The sequence below is a fragment of the Oncorhynchus keta genome, chromosome 2 (genome assembly GCF_023373465.1).
Source record: "Oncorhynchus keta strain PuntledgeMale-10-30-2019 chromosome 2, Oket_V2, whole genome shotgun sequence".
NCBI classification, from domain to species: domain Eukaryota; kingdom Metazoa; phylum Chordata; class Actinopteri; order Salmoniformes; family Salmonidae; genus Oncorhynchus; species Oncorhynchus keta.
Genome location: NC_068422.1, coordinates 34,216,467 through 34,237,809, shown reverse-complemented (window position 1 = coordinate 34,237,809; position 21,343 = coordinate 34,216,467). Strand labels below are relative to the sequence as shown.

General features: G+C 45.2%; 1 protein-coding gene across 1 annotated transcript in view; it reads left to right on the top strand.

Moving 5' to 3' along the window:
- The window catches only part of LOC118399577 (AT-rich interactive domain-containing protein 5B-like), an 81,882-nt gene that overhangs the window by 42,082 nt on the left and 18,457 nt on the right, over positions 1-21,343 (top strand). Inside the window, exons 5-6 of the mRNA XM_035795767.2 lie at positions 8,008-8,138; positions 8,586-8,826. Of these exons, the coding sequence (XP_035651660.1) occupies positions 8,008-8,138; positions 8,586-8,826 (372 nt within the window). The remainder of the gene's footprint in view (positions 1-8,007; positions 8,139-8,585; positions 8,827-21,343) is intronic.

The window sequence follows — 21,343 nt, the reverse complement described above, 5'->3', positions numbered from 1 at the left end:
ACTCAGTGCCTCTTTGCTTGATATCATGGGAAAATCTAAAGAAATCAGCCAAGACCTCAGAAACAAAATGGTAGACCTCCACAAGCCTGGTTCATCCTTGGGAGCAATTTCCAAACACCTGAAGGTACCACGTTCATCTGTACAAACAATAGTACGGAAGTAGAAACACCATGGGACCATGCAGCCGTCATACCGCTCAGGAAGGAGACGCATTCTGTCTCCTAGAGATGAACATACTTTGGTGCGAAAAGTGCAAATCAATCCCAGAACAGCAGCAAAGGACCTTGTGAAGATGCTGGAGGAAACAAAGCCACACACCCCTCCCCTTCTTCTTGTCTCAACATTTTAAATTATACTCAAAAAACATTATCTTCACACTTAATTTGGATGCTTTTCACTGACACCCGCAACTCAATAATCAGCTAGGCCTATTGCCACGTGCGCTGCCCAAATTCCACACTTCTTAATTAAATAGTCATAGGCCTACGTACTTGCGATTTGAAACAATCAACAGCTATTTAAAAAAAATAAGCTCATGATCCTTTGTGGCTAAGTCATGCTCTCTGGTAAAGTATTTTATTTAGAGAGGAGTAACTATATAATTTGGGGCGAAATATCAATTTACTTTAGGGGAAGCCAGCACCTGCCAACAGTCCTTTCCAATTCGCAAGTGGTTGACACCAGAGATTGGGATATAATGACGAAGTGCTCATGTCTCCGCCCTAACAATCGGAGTGGTTGTCCCAAAGGCGGGAAAGCAGACGACAAGTTTACGTCTGCATATTCTGTCTCACTATATGTAACCCATGTATCTGACACTGTCTGGACAAAAATAGTATGACATGCCATACTCTTTTTGTCCAGACAACATCAGATACATGCTGTACACATAGTGAGACAGAGAGGCGCTGTTCCGCTTGCTCACATGCTTTATCTGAGATTGATGCGTCTTTCTGTCGGAGCACGTCTCAGTCAAATATATGATCAATATTTCAATATTTTATTTGGATGGGCAAGGAAGTATGGTAGGGCAGGCCAGGCCCTTTAAAGCCCGCCCATAATGCCGACCCTGCTTCCTCCATTTTACTGTCTTTCTGTCTCTGTTTCACTGGTTAGTGGGAAGGAAGAACAGTAAGTACTAACGCGTGTTTGCATGCTTGGCATTATGTGCATGTGTTGTGTGTCAACATACCCAGTGTTTCCTGAGAATAAGCAAACCACGTTCTTCACTAAATGTAGAATAGCTCTCAGCAACAAAATGATATCTTGTGCTGTGGTTGCATTATATTCTTCATGGACTGTTCACTAACAAATCCTTTTTCCTGAAATACCTTACCAATATTCAAGTGTACACGGCTATCCTGCAAAGTTTATGTATAGAAGTGAAATACATTTGAAAAACCTTAAATTCATAACAAGTTTGGAATAATAAATCATTCCTTTTATAGTTCTGATTTTAAAACTTTGTCATCTGTTACAATTGCTATTATTTTGTAAATATATTATTTGATTTCAATTTAGAGGCATCTGAAATTGTGGTTTTCTGAACATTTTGTGTTAGCCTGTTTTTTTTAGCCTTGTGTTAGCCTTGTTAGCCTTTGTGTTAGCCATGTTATTTGCCCCCTTTTTCTCCCCAATTTCGATCTTGTCTCAATCGCTGCAACTCCCCAACGGGCGCGGGCGGCAAAGGTCGAGTTATGCAGTCCTCCAAAATATGACCCGCCAAACCACACTTCTTAACACCCGCCTGCTTAACCTGGAAGCCAGCCACACCAATGTGTCGGAGGAATCACTGTTCAACTGATGACCAACGTCAGCCTGCAGGCGCCCGGCCCACCACAAGGAGTTGCTAGAACGATGAGCCAAGTAAAGCCCCCACGGCCAAACCCTCCCCTAATCCGGACGACGCTGGACCATGTGACGCATCTAGCACCCGGGTCTGTAGTGTTGCCTCTATCACAGCGATGCAGTGCCTTAGACCACTGCCACACTCGGGAGGCTCCTTTGTATTGTTCTAATAATACCCAACACTTTACACACAACTGGCAGTCAGAGGGGATTTTCAGCCTGATGGATCTTTCACTGTGCTTCCCTCCTCTGTATATGAACTTTGGCCTTATTTGGGTCACAGGGTTGTAGTGAAATCATTTCTCCCTTTTGCTGGGAAAATGTCGGACTCTCAAAAGTATATTTGGACGTCAATGAAATATAGGCCCTATAATTAGTTTCAAAGTCATGTGGGAATAAAAACAAAGAAGTTGCTATTTTGGACCAAGAGTCAAAGTGGCACTTGCATCAGTAGTGATTCAGTAAAGAGTGCAGCTCATTTATATGTGGTTGTGGATTTTTATTTCACTGAGTACAGTAGCATTTCGTAAGACATTGTTGCAGCAGCAGTGGATTTTAGCAAGGAAGCATTTTAGTGTTATTGCACCATCGCTCTACAGTGCACCACCGCTCTACAGTGCATATAGTTCAAAACAGGATCATACAGTATGTGAATGGAAGCTATAATTTCAAGCTATAAAGACATCATTATGGTAGTATTTAGGTTGAATGTTATTTTTCACTTTTATACAGTGTTCTTTATATTCATTGCTGCATAATCCTAGGGAATCTGTCAATGTGGAATGTCAGAACCCATTCTGAGGTGTCTAATGGCTTTTTCAAACAAGGCGTTCGCGGAATGATAATGAAGTGCTAGTTCTTAATTGAATTGGAGAAATTAGACAAAGTACTGTCAGACATTAAGAGGAGCATTGGACTGCATCAAAATATCAAGTTGTCAGCTTGCATCACTGCTGAATTTATTGAGACTTTCATGCCTCCGGGGTGCTGCTCAATGACAGAAATTATGGATTTTCCCCAGGGTGTGATTTTATGTCTGCCTTTGCCAAGAGAGCAAGCTTTTATTCAAGGTAACTTATGCATTTGACCTGCACTCTAAATTTCTGCCACTTTTTACAGCTGGCCATTTAAACAGCTGTGTATTCCTCAAGGGGTATGAACCAGCAACCTTCAAATTCAACCTTAAGTCAGGTCAGTGACCCCCAAAAAAGCCAGAGCAGACCTAATGCCTGTGTGTTATTGTGAGGAGGTTTCCTTATGTAACTGCCATCAGCGAACATGATCAGTGGCATACAGGCTCAGAATAATAAAATGATTCCTCACATTCCTCCACTTGACCTTGAGGCTCATTTGAAGTCGATATGCTGAAAGTCTGAGGGGGGCTTTCTGATGTTTTTAAACTAGCACAGATGTCGACAGATCCATGTCAAACCCGTGGCATCAGCTCAAAGACAAACCTCTGATGTAGTCAGAGGAGTTAACACACACGATTAGTTTTGCCCCAGAATGTATTTTTCTCACTATAACCAAATCACACGTTATAACTTGAGAGTGAATTGCATTATCAGTTTCTAAACCAAGTGTCAACTCCCTCCATCCAGGATACACTGCTGTGAAAATCAAACAAACTTCTAAAACCACTATCTGGAAATCAGTGAATCTCAGCCATAGTGATCATAAACAGCATGTAACATTTATCTCCCAGTCTTCACATCTGCAGCATTTGATGTGTGAAATGTGCACTGTACACAGTGTTAGTACACAATACGCTCTCATCTGAGTTACATGCTCAATGTCATGAGCTTACGGATTGGGTTTCTAAAAAAGACCCACTTTGAGGGCTCTATTTTAACAAACCGAACACAATGGTAACTCTAAGCGCAGGCGGTAGCTCTATAGGTTCAAGGGTGTGTCAGAAATATTTTAGCTATTTTCACTATTACAATTATCAACGTACTTGCTGGCGTGGGTGCAAAAGGGCTGGGTTTTGATGACTAAACAAGTTGTGCGTGTGTCGAGACTGGCCAATCAAAACATGCTTCATGACGAAATATGTGGTTGCTTCAAGTTGTGTATTTACGGTCTTTTATATGTTGCCTTGGAATCGACTCCAATTCCAATGTTAGTCTGTCAGTTTGTTAGATATCTTACAGAAACAAAATAACAAAATGTAGACCTATCTTGGATAAATAGTTAACTTGAATCCAGTCCACATTGTTCCAAGTAATTGCATGGCTTCTATAGCATTCACACTGATATAGGGTCTGCTCCCAAATAGGCCTATGTTTTATGAACATAGTCGGAACCATCTTACAGATCTGATCACATTCACACATCAGAAGTTGCATTGCATGCACGCCACGGACGTGGTAAGCATAAAACCAGGAAGGTGAATCATTGGTCCTTCTGTAGCTCAGTTGGTAGAGCATGGCGCTTGTAACGCCAGGGTAGTGGGTTTGATCCCCGGGACCACCCATACGTAGAATGTATGCACACATGACTGTAAGTCGCTTTGGATAAAAGCGTCTGCTAAATGGCATATATTATTATTCTAATAATATTGGTTGTAATAAAATTAAACGAAAACAACAACAATAAATACATTTAAAATATAATGATATCATAAAATCATCACGCATTGCTGTTGAACCAGCCTTCGTTATAGTAGACCTAAGGGAGGGCTTGGGAAAACAAGCTATTTTTACAGGTTACAGATAACTTCTAAATACAATGTTCATCGGTATTCACCGGAGGTTCTCATCTCTTATTTCATGATGGGTGTGGACACGTAGCCTATATCACGGAAGGGGTTTTATGCAGGTCCCAAACGCTAACATAATGTGGGCCTGCCTGCAATGAATAAATAAAAAGGGAATGTCAGCTCACTGCTTTATATTTTAATTTATAATTAAGATTTATTTCCAAGCGGTCTCAGGAGCCAAACCTTTTATCAACAGTTTTGACTACAACGCGATTACAATGGGCAGACAAAAAAAAATTAATTGAGAGGAGGGGAGGATATGTTTGGTTTTTAATGGAAAAAAACATGTTTTTTTATGCTCCTAAATATGAAGTATAAAGGCACCAAAAGCACATTAGGCTACTCTCGTTCCATGTGCATATGGGCAGTGTGCATCACGGCTCGATAGGCTCCGTTTCCGCTGTCAAAATTCATACTATTAAGTGCATTTGTGAAAGTATTTAAACCCCTTGACTTTTTTCACCATTTGTTACGTTACAGCCTTATTCTAAAATTGATTAAATTGTTTTTTTCCCCCGCTCATCAATCTATACACAATACCCCGTAATAACAAACCAAAAACATTTTTTTAGAAATGTATAAGTATTCAGGACCTTTACTCAGTACTTTGTTGAAGCACCTTTGGCAGTGATTACAGCCTTGAGTCTTCTTGGGTATGACACTACAAGCTTGGCACACCAGTATTTGGGTAGTTTCTCCCATTCTTCAAGCTCTGTCAGGTTAGATGGAGAGCATTGCTGCACAGCTATTTTCAGGTCTCTCCAGAGATGTTCAATCGGGTTCAAGTCCAGGATCTGGCTGGCCCACTCACGGACATTGAGACTTGTCCCGAACCAACTCCTGCATTGTCTTGGCTGTGTGCTTAGGGTTGTTGTCCTGTTGGAAGGTGAACCTTCGTCCCAGTCTGAGGTCCTGAGTGCTCTGGAGTAGGTTTTCATCAAGGATCTCTGTATTTTGCGCCATTCATCTTTCCCTCAATCCTGACTAGTCTCGCAGTCCCTGCTGCTGAAAAACATCCCCACAGCAAGATGCTGCCACCATGCTTCACCATAGGGATAGTGCCAGGTTTCCTCCAGACATGACACTTGGCATTCAGGCCAAAGAGTTCAATCTTGGTTTCATCAGACCAGAGAATCTTGTTTCTCATTGTCTGAGAGTTTTTAGGTGCCTTTTGGTAAACTCCAAGCTGGCAGTCATGTGCCTTTTACTGAGGAGTGGTTTCTGTCTGGCCACTCTACCATAAATGCCTGATTGGTGGAGTGCTGCAGAGATGGTTGTCCTTCTGGAATGTTCTCCCATTTCCACAGAGGAACTCTGGAGCTCTGTCAGAGTGACCATCTGGTTCTTGGTCACTTCCCTGACCAACACTCTTCTCCCCCTATTATTCAGTTTGGCCAGACGGCCAGCTCTAAGAAGAGTCTTGGTAGTTCCAAACTTCTTCCATTTAATAATGATGGAGGCTATTGTGTTCTTGGGGACCTTCAATGCTGCAGAAATGTTTTGGTCCCCTTGCCCAGATCTGTGCCTCGATACAATCCTGTCTCGGAGCTCTATGGACAATTCCTTCGACCTCACGGCTTGTTTTTTGCTCTGATATGCACTGTCAGCTGTGGGACCTTATATAGACAGGTGTGTGCCTTTTCAAATCATGGCCAATCAATTGAATTTACCACAGGTGGACTGCAATCAACTTGTAGAAACATCTCAAGGATGATCAATGAAAACAGGATGCACCTGAGCCCAATTTTGAGTCTCATAGCAAAGGGTCTGAATACTTATGTAAATAAGGTATTTATGTTTTTTTTTTTATATAAATGTGCAAAAATGTCTAAAAATCTGTTTTCGCTTATTCATTATGGGCTATTTTGTGTAGATTGATCAGGACATTTTTTTATTTAATCAATTTTAGAATAAGGCTCTAATGTAACAAAATGTGGAAAAGTCAAGGAGGTCTGAATACTTTCCGATTGCACTGTAACCAACTGCATTACCGCTAAAACCAGCTTTTGGTTGGTCTGAAATATCCCTAACAACACTGCCAGAAATTAGCACTTAGGATCATGTTTTTAAGGACACACCTCAAATATTCCCACCCAGCCTATCTGAGCACAAGCGAGCTGATATAAGACATATAAATGGCCGAACCTGGTTTTAGGGCTGGAAAATGCCAGTTTTTACATGACGAAATTGCAAACGAACGTGTGTTTGACACTAGCACCTCCTTAACCCCAGCTGAAAAATAGAGGCCTGAGAGTATTATTTATGCACTGTTTCCTACGTAGGCCTGTTTTAGATATGGAATCTCTTGTTTAAACTGATGTCACATGGTGAAAAACAAATCTCAATGAGGTAGAGCTCAGGTCAGCTCGTTTGTATTAACATTCATGAGTCATCCATTACGCAAAGGATTGGACTTCAGGGTATTGTAAGACTTCAACTTTATAGAGGGAGAAAGAAAGAAAGAAAGATAGAAAGATAGAAAGAAAGAAAGAAAGAAAGGGAAAAGAAAAAGAAAATACAGTGCACTGTCCTGTATTACAATCAGGCCAAGTATTGTGAAAACTTGCAGTTGCCAAGCTGATTACAGAACATGGTGTAATTTTCCTTGCCTTTTTCCCTGCCTGTTTTGGAAAGAATGTGAAGTGAAAGGTCATTGAGTCACAATAGCGTTCACCAACTGTAATTACTTCCTCCTTGATTTCATTGGGGTTTGTTTTTTTAAACATTTTTTTTCTTCAAACCATGATGAGAATTTGATTCTGCAAAAAATGATTCCCCTGGCTGCCTCTAACCTTGGACGTAATTTAATTGTCATTGCACACGGAATGTCGCTCTGAACGACTTGACTTAACCTGGCTCAAATCGAGTGCCTCCTCTCTCCTTTTAGTTTATCATTGTTATTGTTACAGTGGAAGGCAGTCTGCCAAGATGTTACAATACAGTTGGTGGTTGACATAAAATGTGACCGTAGAAAGACACTGGAGGTTTGAAAATACTTTGTGTACTGTGGAATTATCTGCATACCTCTAACAAAGGACTCCAATCAGACAGGTTTATGTGTTTTATAACTGACAATATTGAAGGTCTCAAATCAGCGAGTTACAAGGGAACTAAGAATGGAAATAATGATTAGATCAGTGATTACATCACCTAATGTTCTCATGGATTTAACTTTAGAGGATTGGAATTGTTATTCAGATGTTTACATAGTTTTTATGCTACACTCCTGAAACCTAGAATGGAAATGTTTATTTGCTAAATGCTTATTATACAAATAATTCAGAATTAGCTTGCTTATCTTCCTTCCCTAGGCCCTGTGTGTGGTTGTGTCTTTCTTTCCCCAGAAACATTGTCACTAGGAATACTAACCAGCACATGGTTTGTCCCCATACTCTCAGCCCCTAACCTGAAGGGTCGGCCACGGAAGAAGAAACTGTCAGTGTCCCAGCGAAGGGACTCCCAGGGCCACAGTCAGGGGCCTCAGGGACCCCAAGAACCCAGCACCCCAGAGAACAAGTCTCACACCAAGGTACACTACTCACGTAACATTTGATTTAATAGCAGACATGCATAAAGATGATGGCCCCCATGTCCTTACCACAAATACCTATTTTGCTAAGTTCAGTTCTGCTCGCCATTACTCATTTTTTTGTATCTGCATTAGCACAGTAAACTTGATCCCAATTCTAGTTCCCAGACTGCAAAAAAAAAAAAAAGATTATGCTGGTTTATTTGCACATTGAACCATGTCACTAGCCGCAGTTTAAAACATGAGATCATATCTGAATTCCTCCATCTTTGTGTGCCTTCGCCATTCACTTAACTTTATGTGAGTTTGGTTTAATAAAAAATGTAAAGGTTGCGATTTATATGGAGTGATATGATAATACTTTTGACAGAATCATGCATTCGTTAAATAGCCCCCACTTCCTGTTGGATGTTAACCCTTCAACTCACACTCTTATATTTCCTACAGATAAAACCTAACTGCAAGTTGACGGTTCCCACCAGAGGCACAATGGCCAAACCCAGGATCTGTAAACAGGCATCTGTGGAGGAGAAGGTGGAGAGGGAGAAGAAGGAGGAGAAAGAAGAGGACGAAGAATCATCAAAGGAGAGTCGTGCAGACGAGCAGGCCTTCCTAGTAGCCCTATACAAGTACATGAAAGACAGGGACACACCTATCGATAGGATCCCCTTCCTGGGATTTAAGCAGAGTGAGTGAAATATCTTCCTTTTATATTCATATAAGCTTTGAATATAGGATATATAATCTTCACACACCAGGTCCTGTAAAAAGCATCATATGTGGGTCCATAACGCTTCTTCTCACACTGTCAGAGTGTCGCATGCATGGGAAACACATCTCACTCAGATCAAACGCTTCTTATGTAGGTCGAATGTTTCACTTCACAACAATGAGGTCTCACATGCTAGGGAAGATTATGTCTTATATAGAGAACCATACAAGAACCGTCATTCAATATTATTTCTCGGAACAGCCATGCGTCATTGTGGTGTAATTCACTCTATACAAAAAGATGTGAGCTGTTTTACATGTTAGTCTCTCTATACAAATGTAAGCTGTGGTTCACGATTAAACTTCATATAGATATTTGGAAAGAGACGTCATCTTCACACCAAAGAGGCTGTTCTTAAGTTGGCCAATGTGGTTGAGATGATATGATAGTGACTCAGTATGCATGCATATTGTAGTTACTGAGTTTACAGCATAGCATAGTTTGAATCGAAGCATAACGCCAACTGTTTTACATACAGTACATGTTCTGAATTTACAAACCAAGCAAGACTCTTCTCATTAAAGCTTCCAATAATGCAATGTAAACTTGTCCTTGGCAACTTGACTGTTTAAAAAAATAGAACTACTACAAAATATGCTCAGACGCAATCAGCTTTCATGATTCCTTTCAGTCACTGCAATAGCCTCAAGTATCAAAGCAAAACTTAGCTGTTATGGAAATTGTGTTTTTGGATTTGCTTTTATGAGTGGTCTATAATTAAGAAAACAACTGTTTTAAAGCACTGGATTGTCGAACGGTAATACACATGTATTCTTGTCCTCTTTCAATGTGCCTCCTACATGCTTTGCGTGATTGTTAACAGAAGCCATTTAATGACATATTCTTCTCTAAACCATTGGCTCTGAAATGCACACCGAGCTACCAATTCCACTTCCTCTAAAGCACAATGTAGGGCAGACAGAGCAGTGCAGATACAGGTGAAATACTGTACGTGAATCAGTCAATCTATCCACTTTATTTTAATGGCATATTCTACACAGGGCAATGATATAGCTCCAGCACAAAGTTTGTTATCTGTTCCACTAAAAAGGAAGCTTCTTTGGGTCTTCTTTGCCTTCTATTTAGCTTTAGCAGTGTGCCTGCTCGCTACACAGGGTGTAAGATAAATGAACTTCAAAAGAACAAAAGCCACATGACAAAAAGAGGTTTCATTATATTCCATTCACTTGAACAAACAGCTATTCCCAGTGTTGGTACCACATTCTGAATGTACACGGAGGGGGCTGGGAGTGTGTGTCAGTGTTGGTACCACATTCTGAATGTACACGGAGGGGGCTGGGAGTGTGTGTCAGTGTTGGTATCACATTCTGAATGTACACGGAGGGGGCTGGGAGTGTGTGTCAGTGTTGGTATCACATTCTGAATGTACACGGAGGGGGCTGGGAGTGTGTGTCAGTGTTGGTACCACATTCTGAATGTACACGGAGGGGGCTGGGAGTGTGTGTCAGTGTTGGTACCACATTCTGAATGTACACGGAGGGGGCTGGGAGTGTGTGTCAGTGTTGGTACCACATTCTGAATGTGCACGGAGGGGGCTGGGAGTGTGTGTCAGTGTTGGTACAGTTTGACATCACATTGCACATTTTAAATTGCATTAGTCGCAAATAGGAGAATGAGGAGTTGGGGAATTGGTTTTCATGTGTTGGGCGGGGGAGGTGATGCACATTATTTCAGGTTGCCTTTAGAGAGGTTATTTTTGCCTTGTTTATTATTTACCTGTTTGAACTTGTCTGTTTTAGTCTACATTGTGTTTAGTCTGTTTTGCCATCTTTATCTCTGTGATAATTGCCCTGTTGAATAGAGTGAATTAGAGAAAAAACAGTCTGGAAGTAATCTAAGAAAGAAGTATTCTCTTGTTTGCTTTCTCCGTTCTGTGCTTCCTAATTCTGCTTGCTATTGTGGTAATTACAGTCTATGCATAACAACCCCATTAATAGGCCTTAGCTGCTATCCAGTTGAAAACACAATGCCATTCTGCAGTTCAAATAGAACCCACCCAGCTTCCTTTGTTATTCTGCCTGTTCATTGACAACAGCCATGGAAGAGGAGAAAGGAAAAATCAATGCTGTCAAATGCAGAGATAGGAAAATGTCATTTTGAAAAATGCAAGCCTTTGTGTACGCAAAGATTGAATTTTGATGGATTTCTCCCTAGGCGAACCTTCCTTATTTATAGGTCTTCATATAAAAATGATGTTACAATGATGTTACAGAAAGCAGATACAAATGTCATTGTTTGGAAAATCGCACAATAAAGTGGGTTCATTGTTTGTGGGGAAATATACTGTCAGAGATGGAATGATTTCAAGTTTCATCTGAAAGGGTCTTTGTTGGATTTGATCACCTGCCTAATCACTATACTACACAACCGCTCTAATCCATGTGATATCATCTGTCATTGAATATGTGCATGTAAAATTCTATGCAAAATGGCATTGGCATTTGAGCCAACATTGGTAACGAGTGCTAACATGTCAAGTAATACTTGATGCTCATAATGGTGTTTATTCAAATCCCCTTCAGCTGAAGTGTTACAGAGCTAGCTAGGTGTCAGGCTGTATCTACAGTAGTTTATGTAGCTACAGTACATTTGGAAAGTATTCAGACCCCTTCACTTTTTCCAAATTCTTTTACATGACAGCCTTATTCTAAAAATGTTTTTTTTTTATCCTCATCAATCTCACACAATACTCCACAATGACAAAGTCAAAACAGGTTTAGATTTTTTTCAAGTGTATTATAAATAAAAAACAGATACCTTATTTACATAAGTATTTCTTGCTATGAGACTCGAAATGGAGCTCAGGTGCATCCTGTTTCCATTGATCATCCTTTAGATGTTTCTACAACCTGATTGTAGTCCACCTGTGGTAAATGCAATTAAGCAAAAACCAAGCCATGAGGTTGAAGGAATTGTCCGTAGAGCTCCGAGACAGGATTGTGTTGAGGCACAGATCTGGGGAAGGATACCAACATATTACTGCAGCATTGAAGGTCCCCACGAACACAGCGGCCTCCATTATTCTTAAATGGAAGAAGTTTGGAACCACCAAGACTCTTCCTTGAGCTGGCCGGCCGGCCAAACCAAGCAATAGGGGGAGAAGGGACTTGGTCAGAGAGGTGACCAAGAACCCGATGGTCACTTGACAGAGCTCCAGAGTCCCTTTGTGGAGATGGTAGAACTCCAACAAGCAGGCATTTATGGTAGAGTGGCCAAACGGAAGCCACTCCTCAGTAAAAGGCACATGACAGCCCACTTGGAGTTTGCCAAAAGACACCTATAGGACTCTCAGACCATGATAAACAAGATTCTCTGGTCTGATGAAACCAAGATTGAACACTTTGGCCTGAATGCCAAGTGTCACATCTGGAGGAAACCAGACACCGCTCATCATCTGGCCAATACCATCCCTACGGTGAAGCATGGTGGTGGCAGCATCATGTGGTGGGAATGTTTTTCAGCGACAGGGACTGGGAGATTAGTCAGGATCGAGGGAAAGATTAATGGAGCAAAGAACAGAGAAACTCTTAATGAAAACCTGCTCCAGAGCGCTTAGGACCTCAGACTGGTGCGAAGATTAACCTTCCAACAGGACAACAACCCTAATCACACAGCCAAGACAATGTAGACAAGTCTCTGAATGTCCTTGAGTGGCCCAGCCAGAGCCCGGACTTGAACTCGATCAAACATCTCTGGAGAGACCTGAAAATAGCTGTGCAGCGACGCTCCCCATTCCAACCTAACAGAGCTTGAGAGGATCTGCAGGGAATGGGAGAAACTCCCCAAATACAGGCGTGCCAAGCTAGTAGCATCATACCCAAGAAGACTTGAGGCTGTAATCGCTGCCAAAGGTGCTTCCACAAAGAACTGAATACATATGTAAATGTGATATATACGTTTTTTATATATACAGTTGTCAGGCTGTGGGTAACTGGTGCATGGAATCAGGCGCAGGAGAGGAGAGATAAGTGTACAAGGTAGTTTATTCCACAAACTGCACCAGTATAAAACAAATACTAAAGGTGTGTGAAAATACCGGTCACTCGTAAGTAACAGGCAAAATAACAAACCCGGCAAACAATACCAGCCATAAAGGGGGTGCCACAGGGTTCAATTCTCGCGCCGACACTTTTCTCTGTATACAGTATATCAATGATGTTGCTCTTGCTGTGGACGATTCCCTGATCCACCTCTACGCAGACGACACCATTCTGTATACTTCTGGCTCTTCCTTGGACACTGTGCTATATAACCTCCAAACAAGCTTCAATGCCATACAACACTCCTTCCGTGGCCTCCAACTGCTCTTAAATGCTAGTAAAACCAAATGCATGTTTTTCAACCGTTCGCTGCCTGTACCCGCACCCCCGACTAGCATCACCACCCTGGATGGTTCCGACCTAGAATATGTGGATATCTATAAGTACCTAGGTGTCTGGCTAGACTGTAAACTCTCCTTCCAGACTCATATCTCCAATCAAAAATCAAATTTAGAATCGGCTTTCTATTTCGCAACAAAGCCTCCTTCACTCACGCCTCCAAACTTACCCTAGTAAAACTGACTATCCTACCGATCCTCGACTTCGGCGATGTCATCTACAAAATGGCTTCCAATACTCTACTCAGCAAACTGGATGCAGTTTATCACAGTGCCATCCGCTTTGTTACTAAAGCACCTTATACCACCCACCACTGCGACCTGTATGCTCTAGTCGGCTGGCCCTCGCTTCATATTCGTCGCCAGACCCACTGGCTCCAGGTCATCTACAAGTCCATGCTAGGTAAAGCTCCGCCTTATCTCAGTTCACTGGTCACGATGGCAACACCCACCCGTAGCACGCGCTTCAGCAGGTGTATCACTGATCATCCCTAAAGCCAACACCCCATTTGGCCGCCTTTCCTTCCAGTTCTCTGCTGCCTGTGACTGGAACGAATTGCAAAAATCGTTGGAGTTGGAGACTTTTATCTCCCTCACCAACTTTAAACATCTGCTATCTGAGCAGCTAACCGATCGCTGCAGCTGTACTGTTATGCAGGTGAATGAGGACCCAAAAGCGACTTAACGAAACAGAGTCTTTATTCCAGTATTTGACAAAAGTGATAATCCTGGAAATTATCAAGGTGAAAACAAAACAGGAAAACTGAAATCCACTCGTCAGTAGAAAGGACTGACTGGAGACTCGAGCATAGACTGCAGGTTGCTTCGGGAAGGCACCGGCCGTAGCTGACCTAGACACCTGCTCACACGCAGCATCTGAAGACGGTAAAACACGACAGGGCGAGACAAGGACACAGAACTGCGAACATCATACAAGGATCCGACAAGGACAGAAGCGGAAAACAAGGGGAGAAATAGGGCTCTAATCAGAGGGCAAAAATAGGGGACAGGTGTGAAAAGAGTAAATGAGGTAGTTGGGAGAATGAGGAACAGCTGGGAGCAGGAACGGAACGATAGAGAGAGAGCGAGAGAGGGAGAGAGGGAGGGGAAGAGAGGGATAGAAAGAGGGAAAGAACCTAATAAGACCAGCAGAGGGAAACGAATAGAAGGGAAGCACAGAGACAAGACATGATAACCAATGATAAAACATGACAGTACCCCCCCACTCACCGAGCGCCTCCTGGCGCACTCGAGGAGGAACCCTGGCGGCAACGGAGGAAATCATCAATCAACGAACGGTCCAGCACGTCCCGAGATGGAACCCAACTCCTCTCCTCAGGACCGTAACCCTCCCAATCCACTAAGTACTGGTGACCACGTCCCCGAGAACGCATGTCCATGATCTTCCGTACCTTGTAAATAGGTGCGCCCTCGACAAGGACGGGGGGAGGGAAGACGAACGGGGGCGCGAAGAAAGGGCTTGACACAGGAGACATGGAAGACAGGGTGGACGCGACGAAGATGTCGCGGAAGAAGCAGTCGCACAGCGACAGGATTGACGACCTGGGAGACACGGAACGGACCAATGAACCGCGGAGTCAACTTGCGAGAAGCTGTCGTAAGGGGAAGGTTACGAGTGGAAAGCCACACTCTCTGGCCGCGACAATACCTAGGACTCTTAATCCTACGTTTATTGGCGGCTCTCACAGTCTGCGCCCTGTAACGGCAAAGTGCAGACCTGACCCTCCTCCAGGTGCGCTCACAACGTTGGACAAACGCCTGAGCGGAGGGAACGCTGGACTCGGCGAGCTGGGACGAGAACAGAGGAGGCTGGTACCCCAGACTACTCTGAAACGGAGATAGCCCGGTAGCAGACGAAGGAAGCGAGTTGTGAGCGTATTCTGCCCAGGGGAGCTGTTCTGCCCAAGACGCAGGGTTTCTAAAAGAAAGGCTGCGTAATATGCGACCAATCGTCTGATTGGCCCTTTCTGCTTGACCGTTAGACTGGGGATGAAAACCGGAAGAGAGACTGACGGAAGCACCAATCAAACGACAGAACTCCCTCCAAAACTGTGACGTGAATTGCGGACCTCTGTCTGAAACGGCGTCTAACGGGAGGCCATGAATTCTGAACACATTCTCAATGATGATTTGTGCCGTCTCCTTAGCGGAAGGAAGCTTAGCGAGGGGAATGAAATGTGCCGCCTTAGAGAACCTATCGACAACCGTAAGAATCACAGTCTTCCCCGCAGACGAAGGCAGACCGGTAATGAAGTCTAAGGCGATGTGAGACCATGGTCGAGAAGGAATGGGAAGCGGTCTGAGACGACCGGCAGGAGGAGAGTTACCTGACTTAGTCTGCGCGCAGTCCGAACAAGCAGCCACGAAACGGCGCGTGTCACGCTCCTGAGTAGGCCACCAAAACCGCTGGCGAATAGAAGCAAGCGTACCCCGAACGCCGGGGTGGCCAGCTAACTTGGCAGAGTGAGCCCACTGAAGAACAGCCAGACGAGTAGAAACAGGAACGAAAAGAAGGTTACTAGGACAAGCGCGCGGCGACGCAGTGTGAGTGAGTGCTTGCTTAACCTGTCTCTCAATTCCCCAGACAGTCAACCCGACAACACGCCCATCAGGAAGAATCCCCTCGGGGTCGGTAGAAGCCACAGAAGAACTAAAGAGACGGGATAAGGCATCAGGCTTGGTGTTCTTATTACCCGGGCGATAAGAAATCACGAACTCGAAACGACCGAAAAACAACGCCCAACGAGCTTGACGTGCATTAAGTCGTTTGGCAGAACGGATGTACTCAAGGTTCTTATGGTCAGTCCAAACGACAAAAGGAACGGTCGCCCCCTCCAACCACTGTCGCCATTCGCCTAGGGCTAAGCGGATGGCGAGCAGTTCGCGGTTACCCACATCATAGTTGCGTTCCGATGGCGACAGGCGATGAGAAAAATAAGCGCAAGGATGGACCTTATCGTCAGACTGGAAGCGCTGAGATAGAATGGCTCCCACGCCCACCTCTGAAGCGTCAACTTCGACAATGAATTGTTTAGTGACGTCAGGAGTAACAAGGATAGGAGCGGATGTAAAACGCTTCTTGAGGAGATCAAAAGCTCCCTGGGCGGAACCGGACCACTTAAAGCACGTCTTGACAGAAGTAAGAGCTGTGAGAGGGGCAGCAACTTGACCGAAATTACGAATGAAACGCCGATAGAAATTAGCGAAACCTAGAAAGCGCTGCAACTCGACACGTGACCTTGGAACGGGCCAATCACTGACAGCCTGGACCTTAGCGGGATCCATCTGAATGCCTTCAGCGGAAATAACATAACCGAGAAATGTGACAGAGGAGACATGAAAGGCGCACTTCTCAGCCTTCACGTAGAGACAATTCTCTAAAAGGCGTTGGAGTACACGTCGAACGTGCTGAACATGAATCTCAAGTGACGGTGAAAAAATCAGGATATCGTCAAGGTAGACAAAAACAAAGATGTTCAGCATGTCTCTCAGTACATCATTAACTAATGCCTGAAAAACAGCTGGAGCATTAGCGAGACCGAACGGCAGAACCCGGTACTCAAAATGCCCTAACGGAGTGTTAAACGCCGTTTTCCACTCGTCCCCCTCTCTGATGCGCACGAGATGGTAAGCGTTACGAAGGTCCAACTTAGTAAAGAACCTGGCTCCCTGCAGAATTTCGAAGGCTGACGACATAAGGGGAAGCGGATAACGATTCTTAACCGTTATGTCATTCAGCCCTCGATAATCCACGCAGGGGCGCAGAGTACCGTCCTTCTTCTTAACAAAAAAACCCCGCTCCGGCGGGAGAGGAAGAAGGCACCACGGTACCGGCGTCGAGAGAAACAGACAAATAATCCTCGAGAGCCTTACGTTCGGGAGCCGACAGAGAGTATAGTCTACCCCGAGGGGGAGTGGTCCCCGGAAGGAGATCAATACTACAATCATACGACCGGTGTGGAGGAAGGGAGTTGGCTCTGGACCGACTGAAGACCGTGCGCAGATCATGATATTCCTCCGGCACTCCTGTCAAATCACCAGGTTCCTCCTGAGAAGAGGGGACAGAAGAAACAGGAGGGATAGCAGACATTAAACACTTCACATGACAAGAAACGTTCCAGGATAGGATAGAATTACTAGACCAATTAATAGAAGGATTATGACATACTAGCCAGGGATGACCCAAAACAACAGGTGTAAAAGGTGAACGAAAAATCAAAAAAGAAATGGTCTCACTGTGGTTACCAGATACTGTGAGGGTTAAAGGTAGTGTCTCACATCTGATACTGGGGAGAAGACTACCATCTAAGGCGAACATGGGCGTGGGCTTCCCTAACTGTCTGAGAGGAATGTCATGTTTCCGAGCCCATGCTTCGTCCATAAAACAACCCTCAGCCCCAGAGTCTATCAAGGCACTGCAGGAAGCAGCCGAACCGGTCCAGCGTAAATGGACCGACAAGGTAGTACAGGATCTAGATGGAGAGACCTGAGTAGTAGCGCTCACCAGTAGCCCTCCGCTTACTGATGAGCTCTGGCCTTTTACTGGACATGAACTGACAAAATGTCCAGCAGAACCGCAATAGAGGCAAAGGCGGTTGGTGATCCTCCGTTCCCTCTCCTTAGTCGAGATGCGAATACCTCCCAGCTGCATGGGCTCAGTCTCAGAGCCGGAGGGAGGCGATGGTTGAGATGCGGAGAGGGGGAACACCGTTAACGCGAGCTCTCTTCCACGAGCTCGGTGACGAAGATCTACCCGTCGTTCTATGCGGATGGCGAGTGCAATCAAAGAGTCCACGCTGGAAGGAACCTCCCGGGAGAGAATCTCATCTTTAACCTCAGCGTGGAGTCCCTCCAGAAAACGAGCGAGCAACGCCGGCTCGTTCCAGTCACTGGAGGCAGCAAGAGTGCGAAACTCTATAGAGTAATCCGTTATGGATCGATCACCTTGACATAGAGAAGCCAGGGCCCTGGAAGCCTCCTTACCAAAAACTGAACGATCAAAAACCCGTATCATCTCCTCTTTAAAGTTCAGATAATTGTTAGAACACTCAGCTCTTGCCTCCCAGATAGCTGTGCCCCACTCCCGAGCCCGACCAGTAAGAGGAGTGAAATGACGTAAGCAATCCGAGCTCTCTCTCCAGAGTATGTGTTGGGTTGGAGAGAGAACACAATATCACACTGGGTGAGAAAGGAGCGGCACTCAGTGGGCTGCCCAGAGTAACATGGCGGGTTATTAACCCTAGGTTCCGGAGACTCGGAAGACCAGGAAGTAGCTGGTGGCACGAGACGAAGACTCCGAAACTGTCCTGAGAGGTCGGAAACCTGGCCGGCCAGGGTCTCAACGGCATGACGAGCAGCAGACAATTCCTGCTCGTGTCTGCCGAGCATAGCTCCCTGGATCTCGACGGCAGTGTTGCGAGAATCCGTAGTCGCTGGATCCATTCTTGGTCGGATCCTTCTGTTATGCAGGTGAATGAGGACCCAAAAGCGACTTAACGAAACAGAGTCTTTATTCCAGTATTTGACAAAAGTGATAATCCTGGAAATTATCAAGGTGAAAACAAAACAGGAAAACTGAAATCCACTCGTCAGTAGAAAGGACTGACTGGAGACTCGAGCATAGACTGCAGGTTGCTTCGGGAAGGCACCGGCCGTAGCTGACCTAGACACCTGCTCACACGCAGCATCTGAAGACGGTAAAACACGACAGGGCGAGACAAGGACACAGAACTGCGAACATCATACAAGGATCCGACAAGGACAGAAGCGGAAAACAAGGGGAGAAATAGGGCTCTAATCAGAGGGCAAAAATAGGGGACAGGTGTGAAAAGAGTAAATGAGGTAGTTGGGAGAATGAGGAACAGCTGGGAGCAGGAACGGAACGATAGAGAGAGAGCGAGAGAGGGAGAGAGGGAGGGGAAGAGAGGGATAGAAAGAGGGAAAGAACCTAATAAGACCAGCAGAGGGAAACGAATAGAAGGGAAGCACAGAGACAAGACATGATAACCAATGATAAAACATGACATGTACATAGTCCATCGGTAAAAAGCCCACCCAATTTACCTACCTCATCCTCATACTGTTTTTATTTATTTAATTTTATGCTCTTTTGCACACCAGTATCTCTACCTGCACATGACCATCTGATAATTTATCACTCCTGTGTTAATCTGCTAAATTGTCATTATTCGCCTACCTCCTCATGCCTTTTGCACACAATGTATATAGACTCCTTTTTCTTTCTCTTTTCTTTTTTTCTACTGCGTTATTGACTTGTTTATTGTTTACTCCATGTGTAACTCTGTGTTGCTGTCTGTTCACACTGCTATGCTTTATCTTGGACAGGTCGCAGTTGTAAATGAGAACTTGTTCTCAACGAGCCTACCTGGTTAAATAAAGGTGAAATAAAAATAAATAAAAAATACAACCTGAACATAATAAACAAACACGCACACCAACATGGGGGAAACAGAGGGTTAAATAATGAACATGTAATTGGGGAATAGAAACCAGGTGTGTAGAAAACAAAGACAAAACAAATGGAAAATGAAAAGTGGATTAGCGATGACTAGAAAGCCGGTGACATCGACCGCCGAACTCCGCCTGAACAAGGAGAGGGACCGACTTCAGCTGAAGTTGTGACAGTAGCCCCCCTTGACGCGTGGCTCCAGCAGTGCACCGACCTCGGGGATGACCCTGAGGACAAGGCGTAGGGCGATCCCGACGGAGACGGTGGAACTCCCGCAGCATCGAGGATTCCAATATGTCTTCCACCGGCACCCAGCATCTCTCCTACGGACCGTACCCCTCCCACTCCACGAGGTACTGAAGGCCCCTCACCTGACGCCTCGAATCCCATATTGATCGAACTGCATACGCCGGGGGCCCCTCGATGTACAGAGGGGGCGGAGGAATCTCCCACATCTCAGACTCCTGGAGTGGAGCAGCTACCACCGGCCTGAGGAGAGACATATGGAACGAGGGGTTAATACGATACTCGGGGGGAAGCTGTAACCTGTAACATACCTCGTTCAGTCTCCTCAGGACTTTAAATGGCCCCACAAACCGCGGGCCCAGCTTCCGGCAGGGCAGGTGGAGGGGCAGGTTTCGTGTCCAGAGCCAGACCCGGTCCACCGGGGCCTCACTGCGGTGGCGATCTGCCTTGGCTTTCTGGCGCCTCACGGCCCGCTGAAGGTGCACATGAGCGGCGACCCATGTCTCCTCAACGAGCCTAAACCAGTCGTCCACCACAGGAGCATCGATCTGACTCTGATGCCAAGGCGCCAGGACTGGCTGGTACCCCAGGATGCACTGGAGGGGGGAGAGGTTAGTGGAGGAGTGGCGGAGCGAGTTCTGGGCCATCTTTTCCCAGGGCACGAGCGCCGCCCTCCCCTGGCCAGGACTGCAGAAAGCTACCCACATCCTGGTTCACTCTCTCCACCTGCCCGTTACTCTTGGGGTGAAAACCCAAGGTAAGGCTGACCGAGACCCCCAGACGTTCCATGAACGCCCTCCAGACCCTTGACATGAACTGGGGACCTCGATGAGATACTATGTCCTCAGGCACCCCGTAGTGCCGGAAGAAGTGTGTAAACAGGGCCTCCGCAGTCTGTAGGGCCGGGCAAAGGGAGGAGACGACAGGACTTAGAAAACCGATCCACAACGACCAGGATCGTGTTGTTACCCTGTGATGGAGGAAGATCCATTAGGAAATCCACCGACAAGTGCGACCACGGCTGTTGTGGAACGGGTAGGGTTGTAACTTCCCTCTGCGCAAATGCCTTGGGGCCTTGCACTGGGTGCACACCGAGCAGTAGGAGACATAAACCCTCACGTCCATAGCTAAAGTGTAACACCAGTCCTTCCCACTAAGACAGCGCACTGTCCGACCGATGCCCGGATGACCAGATGAGGATGACGTATGGGCACAATAGATCAAACAGTCGCGGACAGCAGACGAAACGTTCAGACGCCCAGCTGGACATTGAGGGGGAGTGGGCTCTCTACGTAACG